The sequence below is a fragment of the Saccopteryx leptura genome, chromosome 1, assembly GCF_036850995.1.
Source record: "Saccopteryx leptura isolate mSacLep1 chromosome 1, mSacLep1_pri_phased_curated, whole genome shotgun sequence".
NCBI classification, from domain to species: domain Eukaryota; kingdom Metazoa; phylum Chordata; class Mammalia; order Chiroptera; family Emballonuridae; genus Saccopteryx; species Saccopteryx leptura.
Window position 1 is genome coordinate 351,137,177 of NC_089503.1, and position 13,798 is coordinate 351,150,974.

At 40.0% G+C, this 13,798-nt stretch overlaps 1 protein-coding gene across 2 annotated transcripts in view; it reads right to left on the reverse strand.

Moving 5' to 3' along the window:
• The window catches only part of CD109 (CD109 molecule), a 135,846-nt gene extending 135,163 nt beyond the window's left edge, over window positions 1-683 (reverse strand). For both annotated transcript variants that reach the window (XM_066359017.1, XM_066359018.1), the window contains exon 1: window positions 439-683. In XM_066359017.1, the coding sequence (XP_066215114.1) occupies window positions 439-512 (74 nt within the window). In that variant the 5' untranslated portion in view covers window positions 513-683. The remainder of the gene's footprint in view (window positions 1-438) is intronic.
• Window positions 684-13,798: the final 13,115 nt, after the last annotated feature.

Genomic DNA, 13,798 nt, shown 5'->3' on the forward strand with positions numbered 1-13,798 from the left:
AGGAGTGAGCACTTTCCATAATTTCGGTGCCTCCGTAGTTAACCTTTCTACAAAATCTGCACCTGAACCACACTTCAGTCACCTAAGTCACACTTTGCCCGGGCCAAAGTTGAGACACCTTGTTTATCACATGTCTTTGACAGAAAAAGGCAAGCACATTATTTGGGAGCAAACAGTTAAGAAAAATGAAGGGGCAACGTAGACTAAAAATAAAATGACTCTCTTTAGAAAGTAGTTACGGCCAGAGAGACACTTAAATAACGTCCTGGGTGAAGAACCAAGCTGAAACGACACACGGTCAAACGTCCTGGCCAGTGCCTGGCTGGGGCCGCCGCGGCGGCGGGGCGGGCTCCCGGGCGGGCTCCCACCCGCGGCTGCACAGCCGGCCGCCCCGCGCAGCCAGCGGGCGACCCCGCCCGCCCCCGCCCGCGCTCCTACCCGGGGGCTGCGGCCAGCGCGGCGGTCCACACGCAGACGAGGTGGGCGACGGTCAGGAGCCGTGGGCCCCGCATCTCTGCAGCGTCTGCCTGGGCGGCCGTCAGCTCCTGGGGAAACGCGCGAGCCCCGCGGGGTGTGGCTTCCCACCTCCTCCCGGACTTGTATTCCTGACTCGGGAGTTCAGCAGTCTGAAATGGGCGCGCCTAAAAGCGGAGTGTGAGATCTAAATTGAGACAGGACTCGGTGGCTCCACCCCTCTCACCCGCAACACAATGGCGCTTCTCGCTGCTCTGGCAAACGTCGCCAGTCCAGGAGGGTCAGAGAGCCGTCTCTCTAAATGCGGCCAGCCCAACCTTGCCCCAGCATCCCTGCCCCCCGCGGAGCGCACGGGCGCCCACTTCCCCAGCCCACGTTCCTCCGGCTGTTTACACTAGCGCTCCACCAGCGATGCCCAGAGTGAGTAAACAGGCCCATCCTTGTGTGGAGAAATTCATAGAAGCTATGTGAAGTGGAAAAAAATTAATCATTGTCCTCCCGACTATGAGTCAGAATTTAGAGAAATAGCAAAAACACACACACCAAACGGGTGTGTTTACTGAGTAGTTGTTTAATATATATGAATGTGCACCAGAGAAAACTTGATTACCTTAAAACAAAAATCGAGGTCTGTTTTTTCCCTCACCAGGAAAATGTGGTTTCTCAACTTAAAAAAAGAAGGATTCTGGCACATGTAAGTGTTAGGTGTTGCTTCTTGGAACTCTGAAAAACAGTTGGGGAGATGCATTATACTTTTGGCTGTGTCTAAACACACTTCGCCACAGATAAGTATTCATTAGCGCTGGAAAGCCTGAAACAATTTGGATAAACACAGGTAAGACTGAGGTAGCGCTCCTGTGCTGAGGAAGGCCAGTGGCACTGGCCAGCGGTACTGATCTCCAGCTCCTCATTGTCCTGTCCTGTCAGCAGCTCCTTCCCCAGCCCTTTGGCACTGCCACCGTCTTCAGATGACTCAGGTTTCACCATGACTACACCATAAAGACCGGGAACTGCCAGAAACATTCGAAAAACAGGCGCATTCAGTCCCAAAAGCTTCAAGTATCTAATTCATGGCAAAGAGTTTTAGATGATGACTTGTCAATACGGGGCAAAATGCAAAGGGAAAAGAGGTAGGCAAAGCTATGTCTCATGCCAAATTATGTGCTAAAAAGGGGGAAAGTAGCACCTAGATAAGCTGTGGTTTTGGGAATCCAGGAACTTACTTTGCTCCCTTTCCTGTTCCACCCTTTTTCTCTCTGCTGAACCACTCTTGGAGATTTCTCACGTCCTTATGTCTCCAGCCGACAGCCTATCTTTAGTGGCCAACTTCCTCTGTAGGCAGGGCTTGGGTAAGGAAAAAAAGTATGTAAGTGGATCCTTGGCTGCAGATCCCACCCCTGATACAGCTGTTACTGCTAGTCCGGTCTCCTTACCTCTGTTGTTCAGAATGACAGGCCAGAGTCAAGTGTGAGCCAAGTATCAAAGACTAAATCAGTGCTTCTCAAACTCTAATGTATATGAGAATCACAATAAAATGCAGACACTGATTCAGCACGTCTGCAATGCGGATTGAGATTCTGCTGTACTTCAGTTTACAGTGGGCCATAGAGTATCGACAGGTAGAGGTAATTTGGGGCACTCTGATGAAAAATGAAAGTTGGAGAAAATTCTTTTCAAGCTTCATTTTATAAGATGGTTCAATAAATTCAGGTTTATTCTAGAGGCAGACAAATGTGAAAGGGACTCAAAAAAATTGTTGATAATGTTGCATTCCCAGAAATATTTCTAGAAAGGCTTAGAACCACCTACTGTAGTTGTTTTATAAAATTAAATCTGTGAAGATTTTAAACTGATGCAACCTCCCTATTTCTGCCTTTCTTCTCACAAAGCACACTAATTGAAAAACTTAACAAAGCAGAAATTTAGCCATGTGAATTTGCACAGAGATGAAGTTATCACATGCCTGGCACAGAGGAGCTACTCAATAAAAATTTGTTAAAAGGATCAATGACCTCAGATAAAAAGCTAAAGGAGTTCATCACAAGCAAACAGTGTTGCAAGAAATGTGAGAGGGCCTGACCAGGCGGTGGCGCAGTGATAGAGTGTCGGACTGGGATGCAGAGGACCCAGGTTCGAGACCCCGAGGTCACCAGCTTGAGCGTGGGCTCATCTGGCTTGAGCAAAAAGTTCACCAGCTTGGACCCAAGGTCGCTGGCTCAAGCAAGGGGTTACTTGGTCTGCTGAAGGCCCACGGTCAAGGCACATATGAGACAGCAGTCAATGAACAACTAAGGTGTCGCAACGAAAAACTGATGATTGATGCTTCTCATCTCTCTCCGTTCCTGTCTGTCTGTCCCTATCTATTCCTCTATCTGACTCTCTCTGTCCCTGTAAAAAAAAAAAAAAAAAAAAAAAAAAATGTGAGACTGACTTAAAGAAGGAGAAAGAAGAAAAAGGAGGATAAGAAGGAGGAGGGGAGGAAGAGGTAGAGAGGAGGGGGGAGGGAGTGGAGAAGAAGAAACCAAAATATAAGTAATAAAATGGCTATAGGTATCAATAATTACTTTTAATGTAAATGGATTAAATGCTTCAATCAAAAACCGTAGGGTAGCTGAATGGATAAGAAAATCATAAATATGATGTCTTTAAGAGACCCACCTCAGAATGAAAGATACACAGACTAAAAGTAAAGGTAAAAGATATTTCATGCACATGGAAATGAAAAACACTGGGGTAGCAATACTAATATCTGACAAACAAGAATTTAAAACAAAGGTTATAGTAAGAGTCAAAGAAAGACACTACATAATGATAAAGGGAGCAATCCAGCAAGAGGCTATAACCCTTGTAAACATTTATGCACACAACATAGGTGCACTTAAATATACTGCTCACAAAAATTAGGCGATATTTCAAAATGACTATGAAATGATAAAATATCCCCTAATTTTTGTGAGCAGTGTATGTAAAACAAATCTTGATGGACATAAAGGGAAAGATTCACAACAATACAATCATAGTAGGAGATTTTAACATCCCATTGACATCAATGGATAGATCTTCCAGACAAAAAATCAACAAGGAAATGGCAGCCCTAAATAGCACAATAGATCAGCTGGGTTTAATTAATATCTTCAGAGCATTTCACTTCAAAAAATATACATTCTTTTCAAGTGCACAAGGAACATTATCTAGGAAGGACCCCATATTAGGACACAAAACAAGTCTCAGTAAATTCAGAAAATTGAAATTATATCAAGCATCTTCTCTGACCATAATGGTATAAAACTTGAAATCAATCACAAGAAAAAAACCAAAAACACACAAAGACATTAAGGCTAAACAACATGTTACTAAACAATAAATAGTTTAATCATGAGATCACAGAAGAAATCAAAAGATACCATGAAACAAATAAATATGACAACACAACTCAAAATCTATGGAAACAACAAAAGCCGCCTTGAGAGGGAAGTTCATAGTATTACAAGGCTACCTCAAGAAACAAGAAAAATCTTGGCCCTGGCCAGTTGGCTCAGTGGTAGAGCATCGGCCTGGCGTGCAGGAGTCCCGGGTTTGATTCCCAGCCAGGACACACAGGAGAGGTGCCCATCTGCTTCTCCACCCCTCCCCCTCTCCTTCCTCTCTGTCTCTCTCTTCCCCTCCCACAGCCAAGGCTCCATTGGAGCAAAGATGGCCCAGGCACTGGGGATGGCTCCATGGCCTCTGCCTCAGGCACTGGAATGGCTCTGGTAGCAACAGAGCGACGCCCCAGATGGGCAGAGCATCGCCCCCTGGTGGGCGTGCCGGGTGGATCCTGGTGGGGCACATGCGGGAGTCTGACTGCCTCCCATTTCCAGCTTCAGAAAAATACAAAAAAAAAAAAAAGAAAAGAAAAGAAAAGAAGAAACAAGAAAAGTCTCAAATAAACAATTTAAGTTTACATTTAAAAGAACTTAAAAAAGAATAACAAAACCCAAAGTGAGTAGAAGGAAGGAAATAATAAAGATTAGTGCAGAAATAAACAACAGAGTTTTAAAAAATAAAAAACATCAATGAAATCAAGAGTTGGTTCTTTGAAAAGATAAACAAGAGTGACAAACCTTTAACCAGACTCATCAGAAAAACAAAGAGAGAGGATCCAAATAAATAAAATCAGAAATGAAAATGAAGTAACAATGACACCAAAGAAATACAAAAGATTGTAAGAAAATAATAGGAACAACTATCTGCCAACAAATTAGATAATAAATAAAAAAAATTAACGTCTTAGAAATATACAATCTTTCAAAACTCAATTAGGAACAATCATAGAATCTGAATAAACAGATTACAGCTAGTGAAATTGAAGCAGTAATAAAAAAAAACCTCCCAAGAAACAAAAGTTCTGGACCAGATTGCTTCACCAGTTAATTCTACCAAAATTCAAAGAACTAAGACCTATCCTTCTCAAACTATCCCAAAAAATTCAAAAGGAGGGAAGCTCATTTTACAAGGCCAACATTATTCTAATTCCAAAACCAGATAAAAACACTACAAAAAAAGATAATTATAGGCCAATATCCGTAATAAACATAGATGCTAAAATTTTCTTTTTTTTTTTTTTTTTTTTTTTTTTTTTTTCATTTTTCTGAAGCTGGAAACAGGGAGAGACAGTCAGACAGACTCCCGCATGCGCCCGACCGGGATCCACCCGGCACGTCCACCATGGGGCGACGCTCTGCCCACCAGGGGGCGATGCTCTGCCCATCCTGGGCGTCGCCATGTTGCGACCAGAGCCACTCTAGCGCCTGAGGCAGAGGCCACAGAGCCATCCCCAGCGCCCGGGCCATCTTTGCTCCAATGGAGCCTTGGCTGCGGGAGGGGAAGAGAGAGACAGAGAGGAAAGCGCGGCGGAGGGGTGGAGAAGCAAATGGGCGCTTCTCCTGTGTGCCCTGGCCGGGAATCGAACCCGGGTCCTCCGCACGCTAGGCCGACGCTCTACCGCTGAGCCAACCGGCCAGGGCCAATGCTAAAATTTTCAACAAAATACAGGCAGTCCCTGGGTTACAAACAAGATAGGTTCTGTAAGTTTGTTCTTAAGTTGACTTTGTATGTAAATTAGAACAGTTACATTTACCTATTAAATGCAACTTAGAGAGATGTTTTTCTTAACATAGTATGTATTTTTATCTTTCTGTGCATATAAATGTTTAAATGTTTTCAAACCTACAGAACCTATCTCACTCATAACCCATGGACTGCCTGAATTATCAGACCAGACCTAGCAATACATTAAAAAGATCATATATCAGGATCAAGTGGGATCCAACCAGGGTTGCAAGGTTGGTACAATATCTATAAATCAATAAATGTGATACACCACATATAAAGAATGAAAGATAAAATCCACATGATATCAATAGATGCAAAAAAAAGCATTTGGTAAAATTCAGCACCCATTTATATTATAAACTCTCAGAAAACTAGGAATAGAAGAAACATATCTCAACATAAGGAAGGACATATATGACAAACCCACAGCCAACATCATACTCAGTTGGTAAAAAAAAAACTACAAGTGTTTTTCTTAAGACTGAGATGTCTGCTATCTCCACTCTAATTCAATTTAGTACTTGAAGTCTTACCCACAGAAGTCATACAGGAAGAAAAAATAAAAAGCATTCAAATTGGAAAAGAAGAGTAAAACTGTGATTATTTGCAGATGACATGATCCTGTGTATAGAGAACTACTAGAACTGATCAATGAATTTGGTAATGTAGCAAGATACAAAATAAATATCCAGTTACACTTTCATACACCAATAATGAACTATCAGAGAGGGAAACTAAGAAAAAAAAATCCCACTCACAATTGCTTCAAAAAGAATAAAATACTTAGGAATAAATTTAACCAAGGATATAAAAGACCTGTACTTGGAAAATTATAAGACACTGAAGAAAGAAATTGCAGAAGATACAAATAAGTGGAAGCATATACCATGTTCATGGATAGGAAGAATTAACATTATTAAAATGTTCATACTACCCAAAGCAATCTATAGCAGTGGTGTTCAATTACCAGTCACCCAGTCCGCAGACCGGTGCAGGTCCTCTGGAAATTTCATGCTGGTCTGCAAAAGAAATAACTGGGACCAGCGCAAAATTTCTGGAAGACCAACACTGGTCCATAAACAAGCAGTTGAAAACTACTGATCGATACATTCAACACAATTCCTATCAAGATATCAATGGTATATTTCACAGAACTAGAACAGATATTCCAAAACTGTATATGGAACCACAAAAGGCCCCAGATAGCCACAGTAGTCTTGAGAAAGAAGAACCCAATTTGAGGAATCATGCTACCTGATAGCCAATAATACTACAAGGTCATAGTAATTAAAACAGCATGATATCAGCACAAACACAGACATATAGATCAATGGAACAGAATAGCGAGTCCAAAAATAAATCCACACCTTTATATTCAATATTTGACGAAGGAGGCAAAAACATATGATGGGATAAAGATAGTCTATTCAATAATGGTGTTGGGAAATTGGACAGATACATGCAAAATAATAATAAACTACTTTCTTACAGCATACACAAGAATAAACTCAAAATGGATTAAAGACTTAAATGTTAGACTCAAACTCCTAAAAATCCTATATGGAAGCATAGGCAAAAAAACCTCAGACATTTTTCATAGCAAAAACTATTCTGATATATCATCTCAGGCAAGGGAAACAAAAGAAAAAATGAACAAATGGGATTACATTAAACTGAAAAGTTTTTGCATAACAAAGAAAACCATCCACAAAATGAAATAACAGCCCAAGGAGAACATATTCACTGATACATCTGATAAGGGCTTAATATACAAAATTTATAAAGAACTTATAAAACTCAACACCCAAAAATAATCCAATTAAGAAATGGGCATATTTTGTTCACTTTGCTATGAAGATACTCACTATCAGATGTTTATTATACAGCAGCAATTTATATTTTTAATCATTGCCTATTAATAGTCGCAGTAAAGTATTTTTGAATCAGATATTTGGGGTTTGTATGTTCTTTTGTACTAAAAGTTATTGTTTAATTTGAATATTTTATCTGAACTGTCTCCCTGTGCCTTTACAAGATAAAGTTGTTTCTGTAACCTTAATGATCTTAAGAATACTTTAAAAATAAAAAAAAAAAGAGGCCCTGGCTGGTAGGCTCAGTGGTAGAGCATCTGCCTGGCGTGTGGATGTTCCAGTTTCAATTCCTGGTCAGGGCACACAAGAGAAGTGACCATCTGCTTCCCCACCCTTTCCTCTCTCCCTTCTCTCTACTTCTCTATTCCCCTCCCACAGTCAAGGCTCCACTGGAGCAAGTTGGCCCGGGCGCTAAAGACGGTACCATGGCCTCTGCCTCAGGCACTAGAATGACTCTGGTTGGAATGGAGCAACACCCAGATGGGCAGAGCACCGCCCCCTAGTGCGTGGATCCTGGTAGGGCACATGTGGGAATCTGTCTCTCTGCCTCCCTGCTTCTCACTTAAGAAAAATACAAAAACAAAAAAAGAAGAAATGGGCAAAGGACATGAATAGACGCTCCTCCAAAGAGGAATACAGATGGCCAACAGGTATATGAAAAGGTGTTCAACCTCACTAATCATTAGAAAAATGCAAATTAAAACCACAATGAGATATCATCTCACACCTGTGAGAATGGCTGTCAATAAATCCACACACAATAAGTGTTGGTGAGTATGTAGAGAAAATGGACCCCTCGTGCACTGTTGATAGGAATGCAGATTGGTTCAGCCACTGTGGAAACCAGTACAGAGTTACCTCAAAAAATTAAATTGGAACTGACTTATGACTCAGCAATTCCTCTTCAGGGAATATATCCAAAGAAAGGTGAAAAAAATAATTTTAAATAATATAGCACCCCTATATTCATTGCAGCATTATTTACAACAGCCAAGATTTGGAAGCTGCCCAAGTACCCATCAGTAGATGAGTGGATAAAAAAAGTTGTGGTATATTTACACAATGAAATACTCCTCAGCCATAAGAAAAGAGGATACTCTTACCTTTTGCAACAGTATAGATCAGTGGTTCTCAACCTGTGGGTCGCGACCCCTGCGGGGGTCAAACGACCAAAACACAAACGACCATCGATGGCTTTAGGCGACCCCTGTGTTTTGGTCGTTCGACCCCCCGCCGGGGTCGCGACCCACAGGTTGAGAACCGCTGGTATAGACGGACCTGGAAATTATTATGCTAAGTGAAAGAAGCCAGTCAGAGAAATGCAATTACCATGTGATTTCACTTATATGTGGGATCTAATGAACAAAATAACCTAACAAGCAAAATAGAAACAGACTTACAGATAGAAGAGACTGACAGCTGTCAGAGAGGAGGGGGTTTGGGGGCTGAGTAAAAAAGGGGAAGGAATTATACAAAGAAAATAAAAGCTTTTAGATACTGACAACAGTGTGGTGGTTACAGGAAGGAAAGTGGGTGGGAGAGGTAGAAGAGTGTAAGGGGGGACAGATGGTGATGGAGGAGACTTGACATGGGGTGGCGAACACGCGGTGCAGTGTACAGATGACGTGTGGTGAGACTGTATACCTGAAACTTAATGTAATTCTATTAACCAATGTCACCCCAAAAATTCAATCTAAAAAAGAAAAAAACTAAAAATACTCTGAAAGTAACAATTAGAGACTGGGTTAAATAATTATGGTATACCTGTGCAGTAGAATGCTATGAAATAAAAACTATGTTCTTGAATTGGAGACTATTTAATCATTTCGAGATAAATATTCATGATATGCTGTTGGGGGAAGTCTATTTTATAAAAACAATTTAAATGTGATTCTATTTTTATAAAACTAAAGTATGTTTATGTGTACATATATATGATAGACTTATGCATTGAAGAAAGACTTGAAAAATAGTCACCAAGATGTTGTCAGAATCCTGATGATTATCTGTATCTGCCAAATTTTCTACAATAAGCATATATATATTAGTTTTTCTTTAAAAAGGAAACAACAAAAACGGGTATTGTGTTGGTAAGTAGTCTTTAAGGGAGCATCTTGGAATAAAATTCATTAATTTTTATACCAAAAAAATTATGTATCTTCTTCTTATGAAAACTGAATGACATTTGGCATAAGAACCCCACTCTGTTCCCATATCTCTCCTGACGTGTCTTTAGGGTGTGGTTCAGTGAGAAAAGCAGAAACACTCTGAGACCAATTTTATACAATTATGGGAGCTGTGAAGCAGCCATTGCCCCTGCATCCAGTGTTGAGCCTAAAGTCACACTGTCAGCCAAGGAGAAAAAGCTAAATATGAACAAGGGCAAAGAAACATGAGGGAGAATTGGAACCCATGTCTCAACTACCACCTCCAGCTTCAATGTCACAGGTAACCTGCAGAAGAAACTGATATCTTTCACCCAGAGCTGCATAAGCACTGGGCCCAGAATGCAGAAAGCTCAAGGAGGAAATCTTCTGAGAACTGAAGGAGCTACGGGCCCCATTGCCACCCCCAACACACCTAGTCACCTAGCAGATCAGTACCAGGCAGCTTACCTGCTTTGCACGCTGCACAGACCTTTTTAGAGAGTAAAAAATACAGCTCTGCTATACTGTACTGCTTCCTTCCAAATTCACATAAAATATCTCGCAGACAGCACTAATCCAGAACCATAGATAGAGAGGAATTCTGAGAAACTTAGCACCATCTCAGGTAAGTCGGCACAGTACAAAGCTTTCAAAGTCTATGCCTCATCAACTTGGCATCTGAATATAGACCTTTAAGTCATATGTAACTTAAAAAAAATAAAAAGACAATAGAAAACCCATGCTTTTACTTAATATGATGCAACTATCCCTCATACAACCAAAAGCAATCTAACCCTCTCTCCAAGCAGATTCAAACTCCCTTTAACTCTCATTGGATGTTCACGTCCCCTCTAAATGAGGCGTATTTTCCTTTGATATTCTGGAACTTCAATACTGAACTGTAAGTTAATTACTATTAACTCATGTTAGAGGGTAGAAGAATGAGGAGAAGGAAAAATACTGGTTAATATATACACAAACACATTTCTAACAAAACAAGAAGGAAATGCAAATAACTATTACAGTTCTAGTTTCTGCTACTGTTGGCAGGATAGTAGATGGTATTTATAATGATCTTCTTCCACTACTTACCTATCTGCCTTCAGGAAGCATCTGAACTAGTCATGGTTCCTCACACGGTGGGATATTCCAAATCTTTATTCCTGACGGGTCTGAGCCATAAGCAGTCCTCCTGGCATAATATTCTTGTTTTCTATTGATTTTAATTACAGGACCAAGGAAGAGTAAGAAATGTCCCAGTGTATCTTCTGCATTCCAGAAATACTCCTTAATTTTTGGATTTAGTAGGAACTCCTTGACAATCAGGATCATTAATCACTCCAGCCAGTAGAGTAACCCTTTCTTTGGATGTTGATTCACTGGCATGAGGGACCCTAGCGGCCAGGTAGCAATCTTATCTGCCATTTTAACTGAACCATTGCAGTATCCCCAGCGGAAAAGTTCCTTTCTTGGGAACTGAGACCTCTAGACCAGCAGAGCCCCTATTAAGGGAACGGAAAACAAAAACTAGAGTAGTGGGTCACTTGGGGTAATAGCATAACCACTCTTACATCTACTGCCTTCATCTCAGACCAGTGATAATGGCTTTGGGAGAAAGAACACTGAGAGAAACATCTGTTACCGATTTAGAGCATATACCACAAGCCAGTATTTGTTGTTTAATTTTTCCACATTCAGATTTTGTAACATTTCAGAAATATTATGTATGAAATTAATGTCTACCTACATTCATCATCTATTTGAAAGCTATGTAGATAGAATTTTGCACAGAACACCAGAACATTCCCTGAGAATCTTTTTTTATCTAACCCAAGGGCAGAGGAGGAAATCTCTGTCCACTGAAAGACAAAGAATGACATTGCAATTAACAAAGAATAATAATAATGAGGCTTGTTCTTAACTTTCTATAAGAAAGTCCAGAACTTTAAATTAAAATTCTGTGTTCAACCAAACTATCAAACAAGTGAATATAGAATAAAAACATTTTCAGAAATGGAGTGACTCAGAAACGTTGCCTTCCACAAACTCTTTTTAGGAAGTGACTTTAGAAGGACGTATTTAGCAAACCAATGAAATAAACCAAGAAAAAGGAAGCTATAAGAACCAGGGAAAAGTATAATATATAATATATAATCACAGAGATGAATGAAGAGAGAAGTTCCAACAATAATAACAATTCAAGAAATAGGTCTTAAGGAGGAAAAAAGAATCTTAATAGAATAAATGTGATGTAGAACCAGGGGATAAAATTGAGACTAGAATAATGTAAAATAATGCAATAAAAGAAATGGGAATTTAGAAACTCGGGAAAAGAAAAAACTAGAAAAAAAAGAGAACGTAACCAAAATTCATTTGTTGGCTCTGCAGTGAACAATAATTTTATAATTATGTTGATGTAAGCATGGTTATTGGTTTATAACTTATAGAATCAATCTCATGAAAGGTAAAGAATTAAGCTCCATCCTGACTTTCCAACATGAACTGTATCACTGGCAACCAAATAGTAGATATGGGGAAATTTCCCTTTATATAAGTTTTCCAGCCAGTAAATGTAAAATCAGTGTAAGAAATAGAATAGCGGCCTGACCTGTAGTGGTGCAGTGGATAAAGCGTCGACCTGGAAATGCTGAGGTTGCCGGTTCGAAACCCTGGGCTTGCCTGGTCAAGGCACATATGGGAGTTGATGCTTCCAGCTCCTCCCCTCCTTCTCTCTCTCTGTCTCTCCTCTCTCTCTCTCCCTCTGTCTCTCCCTCTCCTCTCTAAAATGAATAAATTAAAAAAATTTAAAAAAAGAAATAGAATAGCACCAAACTACAATCCTTCATGAATGAATATATATCAGGGGTCCCCAAACATTTTACACCGGAGGCCAGTTCACTGTCCCTCAGACCGTTGGAGGGCTGGACTATAAAAAAAACTATGAACAAATCCCTATGCACACTGCACATATCTTATTTTAAAGTAAAAAAACAAAACGGGAACAAATACAATATTTAAAATAAAGAACAAGTAAATTTAAATCAACAACTGACCAGTACTTCAATGGGAACTATGGGCCTGCTTTTGGCTAATGAGATGGTCAATGTCCGGTTCTATATTTGTCACTGCTAGCCGTAACAAGTGATATGACGCGCTTCCAGAGCCCTGATGCATGCATCCCGTGTCACCAGAAGTAGTACTGTACGTGAGCATCGCTGCGCTTTGCGGTGCCGCCACATACAGTACTACAGGAGCACAGGATGCGGATCCTCTCACTAACCACCAATGAAAGAGGTGCCCCTTCCGGAAGTGCAGCGGGGGCCGGAAAAATGGCCTCAGGTCATGCGGCCCACAGGCCGTAGTTTGGGAACCCCTGATATATCTAAACCAGTATTGTTCAGTCGAACTTTCTCTGCTGATGAAAATGTTCTGTATCTGCCCTAACACAGTAGCCACGAGCATCATGAGGTTATTGAGCATTTGACATTCATTGTTTAGATTCATGTGATCCAATATGGTTGCTATTAGTCACATGTTGCTAGACAAATTAAATAAATAAAACAATGATCACAGTGACTGCTAGTAGAACCAAAGGAGATATCCAGATACTGTAGGTCTCCTGATAGAAGAACACAGCACCACTTAAGTCGTCTTCTCAAAAAATTGAACCTGAATCTGATCAAATCTCTAGATTCAACTACTAATTTACAAGGAAATATAGAGAAACATATTAACTATCACGCAGATATGTTACTAAAACCCAGACTGTAGGATATTTTATTCAGCAATACAGTTTCTTCAACAAGTAAATTGCAAGAAAAATAAAGAGAATTTAAAAAAATCTATAGATTTAAAGAGATTTAAATAACAGTAATCACAATATACAAATATTACTTGGCTCCTGATACAAAAAGAAAACTTAAAAACTTATTACATTTATGAAGTAGTTGAAATTGTGAATATTTAAAAAAAAAAATTTTATTGATTTTAGTGAGAGCAGAGGGAGAGAGAGAGTGAAAGAAACATCATTCAGTTCCTGTATGTACTCTGACCAACGATCCAACCGGCAACCTCTGCACTTCAGGATGACACTCTATCCAACCAAGCTATCAGGCCAGGTTAAAATTGTGAATATTGACTGGATGTTTAATATTAAAGAAGTTTTATTAATTGTTTGGTTAGAGTTATGTTTTTGAAAGGGTCTTTATCTTT